The 24195-nt window shown below is 51.7% G+C and overlaps 1 protein-coding gene across 4 annotated transcripts in view; it reads right to left on the bottom strand.

Annotated features, from left to right (window-relative positions):
• Positions 1-24195, bottom strand: part of Piezo2 (piezo type mechanosensitive ion channel component 2) — a 339893-nt gene that overhangs the window by 61132 nt on the left and 254566 nt on the right. For 2 of the 4 annotated variants that reach the window (XM_077792280.1, XM_077792282.1), the window contains exons 18-29: positions 23958-23999; positions 17985-18017; positions 17456-17673; positions 15041-15201; positions 11757-11933; positions 11356-11481; positions 9703-9903; positions 8785-8989; positions 8596-8697; positions 7500-7665; positions 3403-3646; positions 486-582 (exon numbers count right to left, since the gene is read on the bottom strand). In XM_077792280.1, coding sequence (XP_077648406.1) covers positions 486-582; positions 3403-3646; positions 7500-7665; positions 8596-8697; positions 8785-8989; positions 9703-9903; positions 11356-11481; positions 11757-11933; positions 15041-15201; positions 17456-17673; positions 17985-18017; positions 23958-23999 — 1772 coding nt within the window. The remainder of the gene's footprint in view (positions 1-485; positions 583-3402; positions 3647-7499; positions 7666-8595; positions 8698-8784; positions 8990-9702; positions 9904-11355; positions 11482-11756; positions 11934-15040; positions 15202-17455; positions 17674-17984; positions 18018-23957; positions 24000-24195) is intronic. The other 2 variants (XM_077792281.1, XM_077792283.1) reach the window with 2 other exon arrangements.

The raw sequence follows: 24195 nt of genomic DNA, 5'->3' as shown, positions 1-24195 counted from the left end.
ACCACGTGACACAGCCCTGGGCTCTGTTGCAAGGGGCAGGGTGGTGGGGACAGCATGTCCCTTAGTCCGTGTGCAGGTCTAGTTCCAGAAATCCCAGGGCCCTCCCAATGGTTTGCATTTACAGATCCCTGAACTTCTTGAGGAGAGAAAGTTCTGGAAGTCTCATCACCTTGAGACCCCTGAGTCTAACCAGAGCAACTCCACTTTTGGGTGAGCCCTGGAGTCCTTCCCTATCGTAGGTAGCTCAGAGGAGTCCAGGGAGTCACAACAGCACTGCACCCAAAGGTGCCTGGAACGAAGGCACCTCATGCCATGGCCCGCAGGTCCACAGCGCGCTCCCTTTCCATTGCTTCCACCCGGGGCACCATCGACCTCCACCTTGGACTCTTCTCTTTGTGTGCTTGGGCCCAGTTTCTAAGTCAGAGCAGTCCTGCTCCACGTCCCTCCTTTCTGATGTCCACTACACATGCGCCTCTTGTACTTACGCATGGTGTAGCCCTTGACGGTGCAGGCCAGGCTGAAGGCCTGGATCAACCAGCAACTCTTCTTCACCAACGTTCCAATGTATCCACACGCGCCTATCTGAAAAACAGACAGAGGCAGGGTCTGAAACTGCACCCTGAAAACAAGCTGGGGTCTCGTGATCCCAACAGGTGCAAGAACTCACAAGGGCCTGGTGCCAGAGATCAAGATGGCGCACGTGGGACCCAATCTCAGACACCACGCGGCCCTGCACTGGTAGCTCCTGGAGCCCTGGAAGTCCCCAGGCAAATCAGACCCACGCACACAGCCAGGGTCTTTGGAGCAGCGCTGCTGCACGTGGAAGCACCTCTTGTCGAGAGGAAACCTGGGCTGTGGGGGGAATAAGCCAAGCCCCATTATTGTGAATGGGTGCACTCTGGGCCCCTGTTTTGATTCTGTGTTCCCAGGAGCCATCCCAGACACAGCTGCAGGAACAGGCCATCCGCCCTCACCCACAGGAGCTGCAGCCAAGGACCCCACCAGGTGGACAGAAATCATTGCAATGACAGAAATGCTCCTTACTGAACTCGAGCTGACCTCCTCCTTGACACCACCTCCAGACAGTATAGTCCACAACTGTGCACACAGTGTCACACATGTCAGGTGTCCTATGTGATCCTGGGAGGACTTAGCTTCGGGAAGACGAGCAGGAGCGTGTGGACACACTGCGCCATTGTGTAGACAGGACCTGAACAGCTGAGGACTTCCATACCCACTGGTGGCTCTGACCCAATCCCGAGGGGTACCAAGGAATGAGAGTGTGTGATCTGAGACGTTGGGCGGTTCTCTGGGTGAAGAAATCTTTTTGTTGATTGTTGGGACATGGCTGTCTCGTAATAATGGATTTCTTGTTACAGGTGTGCTGTGCTCAATCCTGAGGATGGTGGGGAGGTTCAGCCAACACCCTAGGTGTGGCTGAGCTGTGTGTCCTGGGGATATGGGAGCGGGAGAATACTGGGGTTTCCATGGGATCCTCAGCCCTGAGAACGACTTCTCACCATCTTCCAAACTACGCTGCCCACTGCAGGCAGGGGATGCCCTTCCCCTTTGTAACTCCACCCCAATCCGTGGTCTGAGTCTCAGAGGTTGAAATGGCATTGCCTCCACAGAGCCTCCCCCCGACTCCCATGCAAGATATTAGGCTTCCTTTAGTTTTTGCCTTATTTTCCTCCAAGGTTATAACCACATCGTTAACAATTGTATTATTATTATTTGTAGATCCTTCTTTCCTTCCAGAATGTGAGCTTCTGGAGAGTCAAATAAGAGCATTATTTATCTCCAATTCTTTGAGATATAACATAGTGCTCAGGAAAGAACAGGTCTGCAACACAGGTTTACAGAATGAAGAAGAATGAACGAATGGATGGATGGAGGACAGATGGGTGGATGGAAGGACAGACGCCGTATCCACACATTTTCCAGGCATAGCTATGAGATCACACTCCAGAGGTGGATCCCTCTCCACGGAGTGGCTTCAGGATGGGACGGCCTTGTCTAGTCTGCTCTATGCTCTGAAGTGACTCCCTGTGCTACTCCAAGCATGAGTCCATGCTCGTTGGGAAAGGCGTTGACTTAAAGGCACTTTCACCCTCAACTAGAGAATTCATCTTTCAACGAATGGTAGGCAAAATAAATCATTCAAATATTCATTACCCACAGACTAGGCTTTCCCAGCTCTGAAACACAGCAAAACACACATGGAAAAAAAATAATCCAACAGCCTTCACAGATCAGTGCTGTGGTGTACTGAGCCCTAAGCAGCTAGCAGAGAAGAAGGGCGGAGTCCCTCCGCCAGTGCCCTTCGTCTGCTCCACCAGGCACAGCCGAGAGGAGCAGGCACGGCCTGATGTGGAGGCTGGCGGGAGAGGCAGAAACTGCTTCAGCCCGTGGAGGTTTGCTGGTTAACTTCCTACAGCACTGAGTAACTTAAATAGCGTCCTTGTGGCCTAAAAGATGGATTTCTGGTATCACTAGCAGACAGTGTGAGTCATCTGTCACGTTAGGAGAGCAGTTTGGCCCAAAGGACCACAGCTACGTAACAGCAGAGCAAGCGGGTGTTGTTCCTTGGTCCATCTGCATGGTTCAGCCAAGCTCTAATCGGATATCGACATTCAGAGGCTGCCCTAGGCTGCACTCTCTCCCAGGTCTCTCCATTTCTGGCACGCGGGATTTCTTGCATCCTGTCTCCATTCCACCTTATTCCCCACGCCACACAGAGAATTATGCTCATTTCATTTCACTTTACACCTCTACAGTTCTTTGCGAGTAAGAGAGTTGTATTTTTGTGAATATGATATGGCTGAAAAACTTCAACAAACTGGGTATGGTGGTGCACTCCTGTAATTGCAGGGACTCAGGAGGCTGAGGCAGGAGGATTGCAAGTTTGAGGTCAGCCTCTGCAACTTAGTGGGACCCTAACTTAGTGAGAACCTGCCTCAAAATAAAAGAAAAGGAGAAGAGAAAGAGCGGGGAATGGAACTCAGAGGTAGAGCAGCCCTGGGTTTAATCCCTAGTACCGCAAAGACCAAAACCAATTCACAGCTTCCCGTGGAGCCACCAAAGGCCCCTTCAAGCACATACTGTGAGTGATAAGATGGTTCCTCAGAAGGGATGGGACTTAAGTTAATAAAACACATTCTAGAATTTTTCCAGTGAATACAACCCTTTCACCACGTGACCTTGAAACCTTGGAAAAGAGCAAAATGTGTTCTGCTGAATTTGGCAAAGCACAGTCATAATGGTCCTGGGGATCCTGAATTGGCAGCATCTTGTTTGGGGCTTTTGAGAGCTGTATGAGAGGCTCGGGGCTCCTGATAACCACCGAGTGCTGATCCACTCTCACGTGGAAGCCGCATCTGTGCTGTGTTGGGAGGCACTTACCGACAGTATATTCTTCATGGTGATCACAAAAACGTTGTAGGCGATCAGCCAGTCCCAGTAGCGCAGGATGCTCTTGATGGGTTTCAGTAGCAAATCGCCCCCGAAGAGCAGGAAGTAGAAACAGGCCACCAGGTAACCCATACAAAATATGCTGATCCTGGTTGTCCCAGTAATGAAGATGATCGTCAGCACGAACCAGAAGAGGTAGCTGAAGATGATGACCTTGGACATGTCCAAGTAGGATCTGGAAAGAACCAAAGGACACGGGGCAACAGGAGAGCAGACGGGCACAGAACGGGGAGTTTCTGTTTGAAGAAGGGAAAGAACTCAGCTCCATGGGTTGCCCACGAGAGCCGTTTCAGAGCACGCCAGCGGCTCTGGCTCCACCTCTCCTTCTCGTGGGGGCACTCTCCTGCAATCAGCGCCACCATAACTGCACCTGCTACCACCATCATCGTGTGGGTCACGTTTCTCACACACAGCCACATTCTTGGCCTACCACTTGGTGTTCAAAATGCCTCTGTTTTTCCATGGAAGGGAGGGATCATGGTATGGCAACAGAAATTGTAACGCAGATACCAAATCGATTCTAAAACTTAGCATTTCTTGTTAGAATATCCTGGCCGGCAAGAAACAAATGAACATGCATTCCTTTTCCTGAGCTAGAAATTAGCAGAAGAAACAAACCCATAAACATACGAAGATTTTACTAGAAATGAAAAGGTCCCCATAGAGAAGGGACTAGTTCTGACAACACAGACACTGCCAGATGGGACCCTGGGCTTTTTAGCACTCTGCCTTTGGACGTCCCGGGCTGAGTCAGGGTTCCTTTTGGGGGCCTATCCCTCCACAATGGCCTTCTTGATGGAAGGGGAGACAGGATTCGTGCCTCGGTCTTCTTGTGACAATAGCCGCTGCCAGAGTCATAGCTGACAGGAACACTCCCCGCAGGCTGAGGCCACCCATGATTGTTTGGTCACAGCTTTTGGTCTTGGGTGGTTTTGCTTTGGATGCGTCTCTACCCAGATTTGGGGAGAAGCAAAGCAAAACGAGTTCTGGATTAGTTCTTTGATGAACGGGTTGTTATTTTGCAGGGTGTCAATGAACCATCTCTTCTTAAAACATGAACTGTACTTGACCTGTCCAGTGTTACTAGGGAAGGAGCATTTTTTTCGGATGTTTGAACTTTTAGCCTTTATGTTTTGCAGAGTAAAACACTTAAAATGTTTTTGTGAAATTTTTTTTAATCTAAAATATATTTCACCCCCCTTGACTTTCTAAGCAAAGGAGAGCAGATAATAAGCCAGGGTTTCTCAGTGAGCCAGGACCTCTGGGGTGGAGCCAGTGACACATGGAGCTCCCAGTCCCTTCTGAAGCCCATATGGGGGACTTCCCTGGACCTGGGATGGGGCACTCCGAGTGCACGTGGGGGCTGTGCGGGGCATTCAGTACTCCTGCTGGCCTGCACAGGTCCATCCCTGGCAGGGAGCCTCCCGGTGTCACAGTGCAGAGCTGGTGGAGAAAATGTGGGAAACACCAGCAGATGAGGCTCCTCCAGGTCCTGGAGAGAACTGATTTGAGTCCTGGTGACAGGTGGCAGGGTCCAGAGGGTGTTCCCTGTCAGAGCCCAGAGAGAGGAAGTGAGGAGCCACTCAGACCTGAGGGCGGGCTGGAGGAGGGCTGCACCCCTTACATCACCACCTGCTCAGGGCTTCCCACAAGGCCACCTGCTATTGGGCCCCTTGCGTCACTACCACGGGACGTGACTGTTCACTTCCCACCATAGGGGTGTGTGCCTGTCACTTTCTGGTATTCCTAACTGATAAACAGATCTAAAAACTTGAAACAATCTAATTTTCACAATAAGATTCGGCCTTAAAAACCAGTGATGAGTAGAGGCTTCTGCCTGGGTTGGTCTTTAGGGGTGGCTTTGCTGCGCTGAAGTACTTACTCCCTTTGCGCTGGGTGGGAAGGGTGTGTGCTGGGGCCATCTTTCTCTCACATCACAGAGAAGAGGCGAGACTGGGAACCCTGCCTGAGACCAGTGTTCATACGGCACGTCACTCAGAAAGACCATCTTCAAGCCAATTTGCTTGTGGGTATTTACTCAGTGTGCACTGAGCTTCTGACGGAGCCAGAGCACACTTGGTGCAGGGCTGGACTGACGGGCCAGATCCTTGTGCTCTGGTCCCTGTGCCTCAGCTCTACCTGGCTGTCTTCTCATCTGCAAATGGGATGATAACACCTGCACACAGGTGGCCTTTGGGAGGCAATGGCTCCACACACGTAAAGCACCTGGAACAGAGCCTGGCTCTTTGAAAGCACAGGATAACTCTTAAAGTGACCCTATCCCTCATAGTGCCAAAGCCATAGGGTGGGATGGGCACAAGAGTGAACAGGTGAGAAGGGGACTCACCCCTCAGAAGGGGGCAGAGTAGGCTCTTGGGGTAACAGCACCAGGTTAGAGGGCGGTCGCGCTGTTTAAACAGGACTCTCCTGGCCGTGACTATAGGAGCCCCTCCCCGGTCCCCTCACGGAAAAGCCAGCCGCCACCCTGTGAGATTCCAAGGCCAGGCAGTTGGTCCACAGCCTCTCACCAGCTGTGCTGGCTCCTGGGTGGCTCTGAGCCCTCAAGGGTGGAAAGAGCTGGGTGTGGAGGCTGAGCCGGCGTGCCTCCAAGAAGGGGAGGCCAGGCAGGGCCAAAGGGACCAGGGAGAAGCAAAGCCAGCAACACAGCCCAGGAGACAACCGGCTCTCAAGACCAGGTCCAGGTGTCCCTGATGGGGAAGATGGTGGAGGTCAGCAAAGGTGCTGTGGAGCAGAGGACGGGGACCGGGAGGGAGGAGGGCACAGTGGGGGGGCACTGGACGGAGGACTTTGTGCATCCATGAGTATTGCAAGTGGGCCCCACCGTCATGGTGGCCAAGGCGGGCCCCACCGTCACATGTGACTAAAATGCACTAGTTAAATAAATAAGTCACACCCACCTTACATCAGGCTCTAACCGAAGCCCAGGCCGAGACACAGAGTGAGCGTGAGGAGAGCAGCAGCACAGGTGGCTCTAGACCCTCACTCCTCAGGACCCAGAACACACAGGAGGTGAGGGAGCAGAGGCACAGGGATGGGGAGGGCGGAGGGTGAGGAGGGATGTGGACAGGGAGGAGGGACAGAGGATGAGCAGACAGAACAGGGACGGGGAGGAGGGACAGGGATGAGGAAGGGGGCAAGATGATGGCAATGAGGAAGGGGAGCGAAGATGAGGAGGAGGGACGAAGGATTCAGGAGGTACGAAAATGGAGAGGAGGGAGGGCTATGAGGAGGAGGGACAGGTGAGGATGAGTGATGGGCCACAGGGAGGAGGGAGGGAGGATGGGGAGGGAGGGGGATGAAGGGGGATGGGGAGGGGATGGGGGATGAGGGGGGATGAAGGGGGATGGAGGATGAGGGGGGATGGGGAATGAGGGGGGGTGGAGGATGAGGGGGGATGGGGAATGAGGGGGGATGGAGGATGAGGGGGGATGGAGGATGAGGAGGGGATAAAGGTGAGGGGGGATGGGGAGAGGAGATGAGGAGGATGGAGGATGAGGGGGATGGGGAATGAGGGGGATGGGGAATGAGAGGGATGGGGAATGAGGAGGGATGGAGGATGAGGAGGAGGGATGAGAAATGAGGGGACACGGAGGAGATGGGGAAGGAGGAGGAGATGGGGAATGAGGAAGGGATGGGGGATGAGGAGGGGATGGGGGATATAGGGGGATGGGGATGAGGAGGAGGGGTGGGGATGAAGAAGAGGGATGGGATGAGGAGGGGTGGCAGAGGATGCTGGGGAGTTGGGGTGAGGGTCTGGAGGTGAGGAGGTTTTTCTGGAGAGCTGCTTCAGGGTATGATTGACATGAGTTGGCTTCGTATGACGAGGAGGAAAGTGGAGGCCACAGAAGGAGGCCAGTACTGAGGGGAGCCTCCGTGTGGAGGCTCCCACTCATAGCTTTGGGGTCTGTAGTTCAGCAGATCTCCTCCCCAGCCCAGCAGAGGGAGGAGGGGAGAGTGGGCCTCAGGAGGTGCCCAGGGCGGAGCTGCTGGGTGGCGTGCAGCCTCACCTGCAGTGGATGAAGTCTGGCACGGGGTTGTGCTGGCTGAAGGAGGCCGCATCCAGGTTCATGCAGATCTCCACGTTGTCCCCGGCCATGATCCGCACGGCAGCTTTATTCTCATCCTCAAAGATCTGCCGCTGCAGGGAGGCGCACAGGAGCAGCATGAAGTCGTCTGCAGGAGAAGGGCGACACTGGCACCTGTTCTCTTCTGGGCTCCCTCACGCAGCACAGTCACCCCCGAGTGAGCCGAGCCCCAAAGCGCTCAGTAAAAGCCATCTTAGATCCCAAGGCCAGGCCAAGGGCATCTGCAGCATGGGGAGCTGTGTGAGGGCAGGCCCACAGGGCTTCCCAGGTGGTCTGCGTTTTGCCTGCAAGGTGGGCAGTGAGGGTGCTGGGCTAGGGAGTGTCCTTCCTGGCCTGGGTCTCCGCCTGTGTCCAGGCGCCTGGAGCTGTTGCCCTGCTGACCTCCTCACCTGCTGTGGGTGCAGACATCCTATTCTATTTGACCTTGTCCTCTCTCTGCATTTGTAACCCAAGGCCATTCCCAGCCAGGCACCAGAGAGAGGGGGAGGGCAGAGAGCATGTGGGCAGAGGGGATGTGAGCCAGGCAGGCTGCAGCCCTGCTGAGCCCCTCATTTTAAACCTGAGTATGTGAGGGCAGCTGCCACTCCGGAGCCACTCCCTGCCATCCCGGGTGGCGTGGCGTCTCTAGCCCTGGGCTCACCAGCCCATGAGATGGCCCTGACAAGGTACCCAGTGACACCAAGTCTGGGAGGTAGATATCCTCCTCATCATCATAGCCCTGCTCTATTTGGGTCTGTCTGTGGTGGCAGCTGGGAACCCTTCCCGGCCCCAGGCTCCCTCCCGATCTGTCTTGTGAAAGGCAGGTGTGCAGGTGTGTGAGGGTGTCTGGGGGTGAGTGAACACAGAACCTCCAATGTTGACTTGTTAATTCTGCAAACGCAGGAAGAGCCATTCCTGACTGGTGATAGGGTTATAAGGTCCAGTGGAAGACCAGCGGTCCTGGGCACCCTGTGAGGACTGAGGAGCCCATGTAAACCCAGCTACTGATGTCTCAGGGCCCTGTGGCATAAGCACTCACAGACGAGAAACACTGGGTTGGGTCGCACGATGAAATCTGGGAAGTACAGCCACTTGATGATGTTGTCGTTGAAGTCGGCGCCCTTGAACCTCCATGGGTAATCTGCAGGGAGGGCCACAGGCAGAATCAGTCTCTTGCACTGATCTGTGGAGTGCCCTTGGGCGAGAGCCGCCTGGGGAGTGCCCTCACCTCGGCAGGGGGCAGGCGGGATGCCAATGCAGATGAAGTACTGGAAGGTGATGATGCAGGCCAGGAAGCAGCAGTACTTGGGCCAGACCTCCGCGATGGCCTTTCTTCTGCGTCGGTACAGGACAGCAATGAGCCAGCAGGCGTGAATCATGGCGTAGAAATCCATTCGCTGGCCAATCACATTCACTGACATTAGGAAACAGGTCTGCGTAAGGGTGACAAGAGGTGAAAACACATGGGGTTTGCAGGGAAGGGGAGCACATCAGGAGCCACACCTGCACAGCCTGGATGGCCCTGAGTGGGTCCCCGTGAGGCAGATCCACAGGTTACCTCCAAAGGAGCACCTGACTGAGTCACTGTCATGAGACCCACTTCAAACTGGAGAGGACGCAGGCAGGGAGCGGTAATGACTTCATGATACAGCACCCCTGCAAAGTCATCCTATTAAATAAAGGGCAGGAACTACCAGCACAACTTCAGGTTAAAACAGCTCCCTGGAGCTGCAGGTTATACTCTGAATGCTCGAAAGCAAAGATGGTTGAGAATATTTTACTCTTTATAAGTAACTAATGTGAGGGCTAGACTGTGACTTAATGGTGGAGCCCTTGCCCAGAACATACAGGTCCTGGGTTCTAACCCCAGCACAAGGCTGGCGGGAGAACTAATAAGACAACGGATGTTCATGCACCCAGATGGCTCTTGAGATCCCGAGAGGCCAAGTGCCTGGCTGCAGAGTAAGGGGCATTGGTCCCCAGACTTGGGAAATGCCACTGCATCAATAGCAGCACTCTCTGTGGACCCCGAGGAGTCAGTCTTCATGGGCTGGAGTGTGGAATAGCCCCAGTGGCCAACGGGCCTGAGGTAGCTATTTATATGTTTGTGTAAAGAGAAATAAAACACATTGGCAAGAAAACTCACCTCCAGGCCAAACTTGTAGAAGAAGTAGTTTATGAAATATTTGGCACAGTTAATAAGTCCATCATCCAGATGCATTCTTGTGATGTCATGAAAGATAGTTTTGGACACAGGGGCAGTAAGGTTGTTTCGACCCCGATAGTACTCCTGATGGCGGTAAATGGTAACTTCGAAGGCCAGAATGGCCAACATCAGGAGGTTATTCTACGAAGAATAAGCAAGAACACACAGCTGTTTGCCAAGGGCTTTATGAGTTTCAGCTTGAGCCATTCCTATAATGTCACTGCCCTTGATTCTTAATGTCTAAAGCACAGTGTTTTATAAAACCCCACCTTTATGACATCCTACTGCACTCAAGGCTCTGTCTTATTTACTGTGGTGTGGTCTCCATTGTGGAAATGGGGCTAATCTCCATGGCAAGAGGACTCAGAATCTCTGGACGCGAGGCAGTGGCTGTGCTCCTAATCCTGGAGAAGTACTCCACACCGGGGGTACCTGGCCCCAGGGGGTTGCTGGCAACCAGAGGGGCCAAGGGTGCAGACACATCCTGGGAAACACACTGCGCCAGCCCCAGGGGACACCTTTACCGCCTCTGACGTCTGGCCTGAGTGGGCAGTGAATTGAGAAGCATGCTCACAACGGGGCAGTAGTGTGAAAACAACAGGAGTGGTGAGAAGAGCCCACGTGGGTCCCCACACTGCTCTAACCACCCTTTCCAAGTATCGATTTATCTTATCCTTTTCACAGCCACTGGGGGCTGAGACCATTCCCAAAGGTATCTACTGTATTAGGAAAACTCGCAGCTACTCACAGAAGACAGAGGTCTAGGGCCTTTGAGGTCCAGACATGGAGCAGAAAGGTCTTACTTCTAAGGGCTCTGTCCATGCAATACAGACAGGACTGCTTAGATTACCCACCAAGGTCAAATGTGAAGCATGGAAGGTATAACGTTTTCATCTCTTTGCAACTGAAGTTCTTTTTTTGCAAAGGTGATGCTTTATTCCTTCTAAATGTAGTAAATGGTCTTTATTAAAAATCACAGGGAAACACCTGGGAATGGTGGCACATGCCTATAATCCCAGTGGCTTGGGAGACTGAAGCAGGAGGATCAAAAGTTCAAAGTCAGCCTCAGCAACTGAGTGAGACCCAGTCTCAAAATAAAAAGGTCTAGGGATATGGCACAGAGGTTAAGCACCCTAGGTTCAATTCCTGGTAAATAATTATTATTATAAGGAGAAACATAATTTAGACAGCAAAAGTTTCTTGTAAAATAACATCTCCTTCTCAGAAATTATCACTATTGACAATTTGATATACTGTATCCCATATTTTTCTTTGCACAGTGTTTTAAGACTTGCTTTTTTAAAATTGGACAACGTATTTTGGACATGTTTCAGTTCTGAGAACCCAGTGACCTTGCTCTTGGAATGTGACAAGGCACTTGGTGAATGTACGCGGCACACTGTATTCAGTCAAGCTCAGACTGCTGGCCAGCTTCTCTTTGGTGCAATAATGATCTGTCACAGGAATTTGTTGCAAGCATGATTCCAAATGCCACATGAGAAGAGGAGGTTATATCTAGTGCAGTCCTAACGGTCTCAAGGGGATGGATTCCAAACTGTGCTGAGCTCTAAGTAGGAACAAAAGTGCCCTTACCCTCAGGTAGACAAGCAAGGGAGAAGACTTCCTCAGGCCAACCCACTCGGTGGGGTCAATAGGCGCACTGTAGAGGAGGGACTTGTTCAGGTCCTGCAGGGGGATGTTGGTTTGGTTTTCATTGGGCTGAAAAAAATGAAAATGGAGTGAAAAATGGCTCTCCAGATTGGGTGAGTTCAGGTGTCCTCCTTCAGCTTGGACCAAAGGGACAGGGGTGGGATAGGGAGGGAAAGGCCCAGTGTGAGGGGGAGGTCCCCGCTGGAGGGAGGCAGAGGTCCAGCACAGAGGGCAGGACAGACAGGGCCGGGATGGGGTGACTCACAGGCTGGACAGAATGAGCTTGTGGCCCTCCAAGAGCCTTGCTTCCCCGAAGGGCAGTGGGACCCCTCCCCCTGGCTCACCAAGGAGCAGTTAACAGAGAAGCTCTCGGGCTTGATGGTTTGCAGCTGGTACAGCATCTTGCAGACGATGATCACACAGGTCCAGACGGTGCAGATGCTGGAAGCCACACGGCGGAGCTTGGCGTAAGGCAGAGCGAAAGCCCAAGAAATCAAAAACACATAGTTGAACAGAGACACCTGCAGACATGGAATCAGAAATGGAGACAGGAACACACAACATGACGTGACATCCACAAGCACAATGACCCGACCTCTGACCTGCAAGGGGGGTTGAGGTCTGAGCACGTGCAAGGCATTGCCTCTGTGCTGGGCACTAGGGGAGTGAGCCCAGGGCCCAAGGACACTGTGTCTTCTGTGGAAGACAGACGCGGAACAAGGTGATGCCAGTGTAGGGCAATGATGGCTGAGCTGAAGATGTGAACAGGCTCCTGCCTGAGGCGTCCTGGCTCCAGGGTGGAGATGTGGGAATGGCTGAGCCAGGCTGTGAAGCTGAGGAGGAGTGGAGGAGCATGGTGGGGCAGGTAACCACGGACAACCGGGAGCTGGGAGTCAGCAGTGTGAGAGGCAGTGAGCGTGGGGAGGATGAGGGGCCGCCATGAGCCAAGGGTTGGGGATCCTTTCAGAACTGTGTAATGGCACGTGGCCCATCCTGCAGGAAACGGCCACACCACTCCCTGGAGGGCATCACTCTGGGGAATCTGAAGCTCATCCGGCATCTTACTTAGAGAAAAGTAAGTGAGGGATGGAAGGCACATGATGGGCATTAGACAAGGGGCCAGAGACCAGCTCTCCTGCTGCTGCGGTCACCCAGGAGGAAAGCGGCCATGGATTCATGATGGAAATAGAGTTAACTGGGTTTGATGGTTGGTGGCATAGTGTTGGTGGGCTGGGGGACTTCAGGGAAGGGAGTGTGAAAGAAGACTCCTGGGTTCTTCTCGGGAGCCCACATGATGATAGGAAGTGCTAAAAGGGGGTCAGTGTTGGGGAGGACATGAGTTCCACGTGAACACGCGGACCTTGGGACGCCAGCGAGTTTACCCCTCAGAGCATCGTCCCCACTTTTAGCAACTCTCCGTGAACAGCACAGGAGCATCACCATCTTATTCATCCACGGGCCACACGCATCTATGCTGGACGTCATTCAAATAACGTGCTGGGATGTTTCATGTCATTAGGTGAAAACGGCAGCATGCATACTGCTGGTAAAGTGAACGCGCACAAAGTGCTGAGCTCTATGAGCCTGGGAGGGCAGTCTACCTAGTTTGCTGACAAAACCATAACGTGACACGTGAAGACTACATCACAGTGTTGATGATTCTGCATGTTGTCCCCAGCTATTCTTGTACTTAACTATTTCCACTGTCCAAGGCCAGGGGCCTCTCTGTGTACTCAGAGCAAAAATACTGGACTAGGAAGGGCTGCCTTACAGAATTCATTGAGGAGGAAAGAAATTGTCCTGTGGAAGTGCTCTGTAAACCATGAAGTGCTCATAACATACTAAATACAACATCTTATCAAAGTATTTTGATTAGCTAACTGACCCCCCCTCCCTTAGTGGTCAGCAAGGGCCCTGTCAATTTGGATGTTAAATAGCAAATCCTATTAGAGATATCTATTAAAGATAGACACAGGGTCCCCAGGCACAGGAGAGTGTGGCTCACACAACACTGGGAAATGAAGTCTCTTTGCTATTTCTTTGAATATGCACTGGAGGCACTGAGGATAAAACAGGACAAACGATTTACACAGAACTTTTGATATTCTGATGATGGGTAAAGAGAAGAAGGGATCTTAACAAATCCTACCCAGGTTCAAGGTTACGCTTCCCATGGAGCTTCCTGCCCTGGAGAAGCACAGGGAGCAGTGGGAAGTCCATATGGAGCTGGGGCAGTGCAGCTTGCTGAGGCCTCGCCAGGCTGGCCGGGCGATACAGGAGCACAGGCAGAGGCAGCTAACCCAGGTGTGGAGACGGCCCCGGAGGAGTTGGGCCCCCACTGGGAAGCGTAAGCAGGTGTGGGCAGAGGGGTCCCAGGTACAGGGCCCCCCAGGCGCAGGAGAGTGTGGCTGGCACAATCCAGAAGAACCAAGTGGCTCTCTGCCAGGGAAGTGAGACCCGAAGCCTTCCAGCAGGTGCCCTGGGGTACCCGGAAGGGCAATGTTGAAATGGCCCAGGCTTGAGGGCAGGGGACATGGCCAGGCGACGGTAAGGATGGGAGTTAGCGGTGCCAAGGTCTGGCACAGAGCACTGCCAGGGTGCTAGTCACACTCTGGGAAGACCATCTGGCTACAGGATGGGAGGCCCACAGGATGCAGAAAAGGGAGGGGGAAGCAGAAATCGGCTGGAGTTCCTGAAGGAGGAATGAGGTTCAGGGTGAACTCGGTTTCAGGGACATTCACAGAAGGGGTTTCGGGGGCACAAAAAGCAAGCCGCATCCAGCTGCCCTGTGGGCCTGAGAGTCTGGAGTCCAGGGAGAGTGCTGAGCTGAGACAGGGACTGGAGGGGCGTGGTCTGCAGCTGGCAGCTGGCCCAGGAGCACACAGGAAGTTTTGGGTTAGACCCCGCAGCTCAGATCGAGTCTCACCCTTAGTGACCTGCACATGACCACCAGTGTTGTGGTCATCGGCTTTCCCTGCGGTTTAGCTTTTCAAGGATTATAGGTGGAGGTCCCTGACTTAATTTTTAGAGGACAAATTGAATTCTAACCAACTCAAAAATACTCCAGGGAAATTAGAAGTATGCAAAAAGTATTTGTTAAATAAATGCAAGGAGAGCCAGTTTGTCCACCGTCAATAGGAAATGACTGTCGGTGGAACAGTGACTCTTCTTTACAGACACCAAACGGAGGGCAGGAGAAGCGGGCAGTTGGAAACTGCAACTTGTCTCCAAAAATGCAACAACCAACAAGGTGCGCTCTATGAAGGATTTTACTGCAGAACCAATAACATGAGCCAAAATGTTATCGTTTTCCTCAGAGAGAACTGAGGGAGGCAGAGTCCCACATGCAGAGGAGCAGCCACACTCACACTCGGCAACAAAAAAAGCAGGCGAAAACAAGCAGCCCTGGGACTGTGACCAGTCACCTGGAAACTAAGCCCCGGCCCTTCTCTCTGTGGCTTCCCCCTCCTCAGGGCCACTGAGTGGATTGCTCTGCATGTCAAAGGCATCCTTTCAGAGCCAGATCCCTAATGTAGTGGACACCAGTTAAAAATATGGCGGACAGCTGGACAAGGAATGTGAGACCCCTGTGACTGTTTGATGAGACGCTCCAGCCGCGTTCACTTACCTCTTTCACAGAAACCCAGATGATGTAGGAGGACACGATCTTGATGATGTGCAGCTCCAGGATCCACCACGTGAACACCTGCAGCTTGTGAAAGTGCTCCAGGGACTTCAGGAAGAGCACCGTGAGGCGGTCGATCACCAGGTGCCACTTGTTCCGCAGGTCTGCAGGACAGAGCCAGGCGACCTTTGTTATTAATCAAGGGTATCTGTGACCTCCAGATGAGGACAAGGAGCTGTGAAGTCATCACAGGGGTTGAGTTCTAAGAACAGCCAAGTGTGGAGCAAGGGTGGTCCATGAGCCCCCAGGCATGTTGACCACACAGATGTCCTAGCCTAGGATTCTGGGGACGATGCTGCCTTATCCACCTTCTAACTAAGTGGGTGTAGAGAAGAATTTTGAACTTATTTATTCTCTCTCTGTGTCTCTCTTGGGTACTGGGGATTGAACCCAGCCTCAACCACAGAGCCACATCCCCAGCCCTTTTTATATTTCCTTTAGACACAGGGTCTTGATTAGTTGGACAGGGCCTCACTAAGTTGCTGAGGCTGTCCTTGAACTCATGACCCTCCTGCCTTAGCCTCCCGAGTCGCTGAGATTACAAGCATTCACCACCGTGCCTGGCAGCCTTATTTACTCTTAAGGTTAAGATGTAAGCTGAGGATTTGAGGTGACCTGAGCTACCTGCAAGTTACAGTTTTGTTTTGTCAAAATGGTGCTCCCATAAGCAACTTATAAATGAGAGGATAAAACCGTCCATTCTCCCTGGAAGAACAGGTCAGAGGTCTGCCTCAGCAGGACCAGCCGCTCCTCACCAGAAGGAACAGCAAACCCAGGATCAGGACCAGCCACTCCACAGTTTGGCGGTAATCCTGTGCTGTGATCAGCCAGATCAGTCGTTGTGTTCTTGCCAGCTGTGCACAACCCAGGGGTCCCGCTGCTGTCTAGAGCACTGTACTGAAAGCCACCACAGGACTGTCTTGTACTGTCACATTTATGTCACACATTACATTGTCATGTTTGTACCAAGGCCACTGTCTAGGCAGAGGATGGGCCCTCACCTGGCACGGGGAGTTGGGACAGTGTCTGTCCTGGGACAGTTAAGTGAGGTTTCATCCCTGTGGAACATGCTTAATGTACAGCGTAACTCAGATGGTGGTCAGTTGGAAGGACTGAGTAGTAAGTGGACATGATCTGGAGGAGTGGACAGCATGGACATGAGGGTGTGGAGGCACAAAGCAAGTTCAACTTTTGGTGAGACCCATCAGTAAAGCTCAATCCCAGCTTGGAGCTTGGGTCCTCAGGCCTGCTCTGGAGGAGCTGGGATTTCCCTCTGCACTAAGGCTGTGTGTGGCTCAGGACATGGCTCAAGAAAGGACTGAGCTTCTCTGGTCCTCACTGTGGGTCTCCTGTGCTGAGTGGGGAAGGGGACCAGCTTTTGGGGGCCACTTACTTTTGAGAGGGATCTTCTTTCTCATGCTGCTTATTTATTTATGATGGTACCAGGGATTGAGCCCAGGGGTGCTGCACTTCTGGGCTACATTCCCAGCTCTTCGTATTTTTTTATTTAGAGCTAGTCTTGCCAAGTTGCTGAGGCTGGCCTTGAACTTGCAACCTCCTGCCTCAGTCTCCTGACTTGCTGATATTACAGGGGTGCGCCACAATGCCTGTTCCTTGTTCTAGTTTTAAATTTTCTACTTTTGTAAAGCAGAGTTGACCAGCAAGGACAAAAGCAATATTCTACTGTCCTGTGCCAGCACAGCACACCACCCTCAAAGCTCGGTGCTCTGGGGTCCCCCGTGCTCTCTGGGCACTGCTGCACAGGCCGAACTCTCAACCTTGTATGTTTCTGTGGGAAAACATTTTCTGAGCCCATGGCCCTTCGATTCTCACCATCCCCTGTTAAAACAGTGTTTCAAGTCTAGGACAAAAAGCAGGGAAAGAGGGAGGACTCCAGAGTAATGAAGGTGGCGGACGCACCTCTGGGGGTGGGCTTGTGAGTGGGTGTTTCTCACCTTCTCTGTCCCTCATGTCTTGAGCATGACAGCAGAACTAGAAACACATTCTTAATGGGAATCCTCGGAATGATTTCCCTGGGGACGCGTCTGCAAAGGCGATGTCCAGGACTCCGGAGGCCCTGAACAGGGAGCTGTTCTGTCTGAAGCTTTCTGCCTGAGCCGTAGCAGACACCCCCCTCCTGCCCTCAACAGAAGCTCTGCTTGTGGCTCAGGCGACCACAGCTGGCCCTTAGCATTCTTCAATTCAGAGAGATTCAAAAGACATTACTGTAGCAGGATATTACCACTATAGCAACCCCCCCAAAATGAAATCTTCAACTTTCAATCCCCAGAGCGGGTCACACTGAGCTGTGGGGTCAGTGCTCGCCCCCTGGTCTGAGCAGCTGCTGGTAGTGGTTACCTGACATTTCTTCCTCCTCCTCCGACTCCTCCTCTTCGTCTTCTCCCTCCTCGGGCTCCTCGCTGCCCTCCCCAAGCTCGCCCTTCTCAGCCTTTCCAGGGCTGCCCTCTGTCTTCTCATCTACGAGTTCGGCCAGTTTCTTCCCCTCGGGCCTCTCCAGGCTGGCGGTCAGGTGCATCATGGCGAGGTCTGGGAGGCTTCCCTCGGGGTGGGCCAATCTGTGGGCAGAGAGCAGCTGCGTCAGGAGAGGAAGGCGTGCAGGGCCGGTGTGAGTGAGGGGCAAGTCAAAGAGAGGCCCACGGGAGAGTCGGTGCATGAGCAGAGGCCTGGCAATGTGGTGCCTGTATCTTGCCACTGGTTGGCCTAGGTTAGCCTTTCTTATTCAGTTCTGGTGGTTGGTCAGGAATGAGAGCTATCGACACCTAAACTTGACATTGTTCCCAGAGGAGCAAATGGTCAGAGTTTAGGACGAAGAGGCATGAAATGTGTCGTGGGAGCGAGCATTTCATGGCCTCACAGGGGGACTTACTCATTTTGGTGGATTGGTAATTTTTTCTTGATGCTGCTCAAAGTAATTGAAATAGAAAGGAAAAAAAGGAGATGAGAACAGAGGAGTTATAAGGAAGTCAGAGATCACACGTCATGCCACATTTCACCCGCATTGCATTCCTGAGCGCTGGGCAGCTGCGGCCTGAGGCCAGGTGCATTCAGGCTGTGTGGGCAGCGAGCTCTCGCTAGGGACCTGGGCTTGGCAACTGACCCGAGAGTGGTCAGCTCTGTAAAGGAGGGTCCGTGTAGACCACTAAGGCAGAGTGTACCCTGCTCTCTGAGCAACTCAACCGACCATCTTGCAGGAACCACGTCAGTGACAGGTTAGGTTAGTTTTCTCCACCTCTTACAGGACGTGTGCTCAGTGCACCTTGGCAGGGATGAGCCCACTCCACCAGCGTCTGAAGCCACGTGCTTCAAATGCTTTCAGGAGTTCCGGGGTCTGCATTGCTCAGCCTGAGGGTTGCAGACATAAGCTGTGCATGGGCAGCTGGGCAGGGGGAGGAAGGCAGGGAGCTTCCAGCCACCTGGGCACTGTGGCTGATTCCACAGTGGACACACCTGCCTTGTGTTCTGTGTTCTCGACACAGAGTCTCTCTGTTGCCCAGGATGTCCCTGAACTCCTGGGTTCCAGTGTGCCTCCTGCCTCAGCTTCCTGAGTAGATGGACTACAGGTCTGTGCCATGGTGCCTGACCTCCTGCTCTTTTTTAAAAAGCATAATGTGTATTAATATTCAAATGGATGCCTTAAAGAGCCCACCCCCTTGTGGACAATACAGTCCATCCTAGGGAAAAGCCTAGTGGAAATCATAATGATCTTCATTTGCAATAATTAATGCATGAATTTCAGCCTGATCATAAAGAGAACAGACAATTTAAAAAGCTTTACCCACATAATTGTACACTCTGAAAAAAAATTATTTAGCCTTTCTGAGATTCAGTAAATTTTCTATAAAAATGAGTTGATTCAGCTGGGTAAAGTCTTAAGCTGTTTCAAGCCACAGTTTCATATTTGAAAGCATGCCTGTCATTTTGGGGAGCCACTTGTAACGAGTCGGCATTGTTCTTAGTCTTTCAAGACAGTCATCACTCAACAGCATCCCTTTCCCAGTGCGGTCAAGTGGTTCATGACAATATGCCAGAAGCAAGTGGATCACCTATGCCCAAGGAGCCTGGGACAGGGCTCCACTCTGGGAGCAGGAACTCTGCCCACATGCCGCTCCCGGATCTTCTTAAACCACTAACTGACCCCTTCAATTCTTGAAAGTCCACTACTCTTGGAACTGCAACTCCATTTCTTTGACACTAGTGTAGCACTTGGAACCTCTGGGTGCACACTGCTGCCCCAGCTTGACAGTTCTGTGTTTTGAACATGCTTGGGTGTGGAAGCAGTAGCCCCAAGGAGAGTGCCCATGTCCCTATGTACTGCTCTCTTCTGCATTGGGAAGACACCTCTTACTATAACAAGGAACTTGATGGTGGTTAGTGGGGACATGTGCCCCCGCTGAGTGTGTCAGATGCCTGCCACCATTGTAAGCTGATGAGCAGATGCCTTTCTCACCTTGGAGTGAGACCCCAGCCACCAGGCCATCCTACAGCTGCTTCTATGGCTCTTTAAATCAAATGCTTTGTGTTTCTTCCACACAAAGAGTTCATTCTATCTCAATTAGCAACGTGCCCAGACTGCCACATCACAGGCAGTCAAGACTGAGTACGGACGGCTGAGCGACGGAGTCGAGGGAGACACTGGGCTGAGCCTATAGGGAGCAGCCCTTGGAGACACCATCATCTACGAGACCTGCTTCTGGAAACTGGTGGTAGTTTGCATAAGGTCTGGGACTGGACAGAATTGGGGACAGAGGAGACCTGGGGCCAACCTGACACCGAGCCCCACTCCCCAGGCAGCCTAGCCTCTGGATTTACAATGGCTGGCAGAACAGAGCAGAGGGGACCCATGTGCCAGCTACCATTTGGAGCCATCTGAGCAATCAGATGACTTACGAGTCGGGTGACACTGCAAAACTACTTAGCCTGTCTCTCCAGTCTCAGTCTTCAGGTCCATAAAGTGGAAATGACTGTGTCTGCTTCATAGAACTTTTGGAAAATTAAAGCAGTTTCCACAAGTGCTGAACACACAGGAAAGATTTTAAAGCAAGGAACCATCTTCTACAGGCAGATTTCATACATTAGGTTTCACAACCATGTCATAAGTCTGTCCTGATGGAAAGGCAGAATTCAAAGTGCACCTGGCCGAGCCTCATCAACCAGGACAGGGAAGATGCACCCGTGGACGGCAGTTCTGTCCTCAGCATGTTCCTTCACAGAACTCGGGTATGCCTAAAAGGCCATTCAAGAGAAAACCAGCTAGGATTTCTCCCTGGGAACCTGTCTCCAAGCATTCCCTGGCCTTGTGCACTCTGCTCTGTGTACAACTTCGCTGTGCGTGCAGCGAGGGCTGGGGAGCCGAGGGCTGGGCTGCAGACACCCACCTCAGAGGCTCAGTCAGCTGCAGTTTGCTGGAGCCAAAAGTCATCCTCATGCTTCTGAAAAGACTGGGTGCCACAAATCAGTCATTTTGTTCCTCTAGCAAATAAAAAAAGAAGATCTCGACTTTTTCAAAAACTATAGTAAAAGGCACACTCTCATGAAGACATTCCCTGGAACTTCCTGCCACAGAACTTACAACACGTGCGATTTTTTTTACTGATCATCTTGTGCAAATTATTTGATGATCAGATGAAGGATTTTTCCTTTGGGACTCCAAAGAGACACAGTGAAAGCTCACGGGATTCTCAAGAAGCTCCCTTCTCTACCTCCTTAAATCAAATGCTTTGTGTTTCTTCCACACAAAGAGTACATTCGATCTCCTTAGAGTTTCTTTATTTTTACAGATATTTTATTTCCTTGCTTTATTATGATTCAGGTTGTGAGCTCTCAATACTTGTGGTTCTCTATTTTTGTTTCAGGAAAGTCAAGGGACCTGTCAGTCTGTCCATGCACACGTTCCTGTCTATCCTCAGGGCGTGCTTCCTTATCTGCGCCTACATCATTTCAACCTAAGTGTGTGCTGGGGACTCTCTCTGGGAAGCTAGAGATTCAGTCCTGCACCCTGAGCTCCTCTGCAAAGCAGACTCCTTGTGCTTGGCACAGTGGGACTCTTTCAATGCTGGGCAAGACATTTATAGCCTGGAGACATGTTCTCTTTGAAACAGAAGAAACAAATTATGTAACACAGAGTGATGAAGACATTTAATTATTGACTTGACTTGGAAACAACTACATATTAAGCCAGTCTCCACTAAGAAAAATGGAAATTCTGCCATCGTAAAATCTCCATATTTAAACTCTCATTCATTTTTTCAATAATTCTACTTTGGAACATGTGAAATGCAAATTGTTAATTACCCATTTCATTAGATGATTAGAGAAAAGGAGATATCTTGTGTTAGGTGCAGGACAGGCTGAATAAGTTGTCTGCAGGGCATGCCAAACAAAGTTAGCTGCAGGATGATCTGGCCACTCAAACCCTCTGTCTGGTTCTTTATCACCTGTTTGCTTCAAGCCCAAACGCCCAAGCCCCCGCTCAAGGCTGAACACTCAAACTCCCCCCCCGCACCCCGCTTAAGGCTGAACTCTTGTGCCAACAAAGCAGCTTGCAGACCCAGAGACCCCATTAGAATTTGGCTATAAAAACTCCCTCTTGTGGGGCCCCTCTCTCTTGCGCGCTCTCTCTCTCTCTCTCTCTCTCTCTCTCTCTCTCTCTCTCTTGCTCTTGCTCTCTCCCTCTCCATCTCTCCTCTCCTCTTTTCATTCCTCTTTCTCCTCTCTCTCTCTTTCTTTCTCTCTCTCTTTCTTCTCTTTTGCACTGCTGCAATAAAGCTCTCTTGGTTGCTCCAAGTGTTGTGGTCACTTTCCTTTCATCTTGCAAATTCATTATGTTTATAATGCCTGTAACATTTAAAATAGAATATATTGTTTGGCATAAAGTATTTTCTAGAACTCACAATCACTTTTAGAAGATTGTATTCACATAAAAGCAATTGATTTATGAATTTAATACCACATATCAAACATATATGGTAGTGTTTCCTCCAAAAAAATATCTACTAAGCAAGACTGGATATGATAGTCTCAACCTCTGTAAACATCAGTGCAATGGACCTTAATCCTGTTAAAATATTCTAATTCACACTGTTTACTAAATCAATTGGAATTTCCCTACAATTAAAAAAAAGCTGCTTTATTATAATCTCATCACTATGAACTGCTGTTCTCAACACCCTCTCCTACCTCACATCTTGTAAGGTGACCTGTAGATTTTAATCAACCTATGGAGAATTGTAAGTAAACCTCCTCTTTAAATTCAGAATTAACATTAATAAGCAAACTTTTCTCTTTGTAAAACAAACAATCTTGAGCATGAAGAAATCAATTTTGAGGGAAAGACAGCTCATTCACGATCCTCTCCTGGGGAGGAGCTGTGGAAGGTGGGCACGCTGGGCACACACCACAGAAGCACCTGGTGCCCAATGGGAACCGGCTTCTCAGATCCTGTTCCTCTGGGGCCTGGCACTACCTGCCTGGGTGGCTCTGAACCTTCACACCTCTGAGGGCCAGAATAGACACCCTGGCCTTGGGATGCGGACTGCAGGCCAGAGTGACTAGTGTGGTCAAAGCCACACCAGCTGCTGTCCAGGGAGACCTCACAGCAGTTCCCGATCTTCCCTCATGCAGCCAACGCCCGTTGCCCAAGGCAAACACTAAGTGCTTTATGAGCACCACAGAGAGGCAGGGAGGTGGCCCTTTGTGTGGAAGGGCGGGCTGGGAAAGTTGCTGGAGAGGTCTAACCAGAGCCTGCGCCTCCTCCTGCAGTCAGCTAAACCCTGCGGTTGACTCAGAGGCTTCTGGCACCCACCAGCTCCCTTCCCTCCTCACTCTGCAGGGACCTCTCCTTTTACACTGCCTTCTGGACGTGTCACCTCCGGTACCTTGTTCTTTGGTTGTCTGCCCAGGAGAAAAGTGAATGGAAAATGAACAAGTGTTTGGAGAGTTGTGTGTTAACTGGGCTTATTTTAAAATGCATGTTTCCATCAAGGACACGACTGGTATTACGAGAGGGAACAATTCAAGTCACCTATTAACAATGGCAGAATGGTTGGAGTCAGCCAGACCCACAGGCCTTCCCTGTGCTGGGTGGCACTGTGAGGACAGAGCACTCTTTGGCTTGTGTGCACTGCCTGCTTGACCTCCCCAGGGAGTGCGGCCTCTCAAATGGGGCTGAGTCCCAGGGCCATCTCTGCACTGCTGCAGGATGTGGACACACTGTGAAATCCTCGTCAAGACTGTCCTGATCTTTTAAAGTAGAGGTTTGTTTTAAAAATTGATATTTTAAAAATCGTGTGTTGTTCTGAATATTTGCATTTCTTTCAGGAAACATCTAGGGAGCATCAGCTGATGGGTAAGGGCCTAGAGTCCAGGGCACGGGGCATTGTTGCTGAATGGTCAGGGCGCCGTGCAGGGGAGCTCGTGCCTCTAGCCAGGGAGGTAGGGCAAGCAGGCGGTGGAGGACTGGAGCCAGTCAGGAGAGCAGCAGTGACCTCACAGGAAGGGCATGGGTCTGGCAGCAGGTTTGGCATGGACAGGAGGGTGTGTGGAGGAGCCGTTCTTCAGCTGCGCTCTCGACCGTGTGGCCAGGAGAGAGAAAAACTCAGCCTTGAACGCGGTCTACCAAGAGCAAACCTAGGTTGAGCCAGGATGAGACACTGAGCGCCAGCTGAAGACCCTGACGACCCCCACGTGCTGGGAGTCACCCTTGGGGAGGAGCGCCACACGCTGGCGCGAGCGTACCTGGCAGCCCCTCCACCACCTGACCACAGCACTTCTCCTTTACAAAGCGGTGAAGAGTTCAACACAGCAAGAAAGTCTGAAAGACAGAAAACACAGGAGTACCCACCTATTGATGATGAGATACACGCGCCCATTGACTTTGGCGTGACTGTGGCGAGAGGCAGAAGCACAGGATGCAGAAGGAGAGAGAGAAAGAAAGAGAGAGAGACATTAGGCAGAGCAGCATGGGGGCTCTCCTGGCCTCCTGGCCACCGTGCCATCGCCTGCAAGGGTTGGCGTCAGGAAGGACAGTATGAGCAGCAAGAGTGGCAGCAGCACTGCCAGACACACGGGAGTAGTGCTGA

Source organism: Urocitellus parryii, chromosome 13 (assembly GCF_045843805.1).
Source record: "Urocitellus parryii isolate mUroPar1 chromosome 13, mUroPar1.hap1, whole genome shotgun sequence".
Classification (NCBI taxonomy): Eukaryota; Metazoa; Chordata; class Mammalia; order Rodentia; family Sciuridae; genus Urocitellus; species Urocitellus parryii.
This window is presented reverse-complemented; position numbering and strand designations above follow the sequence as displayed.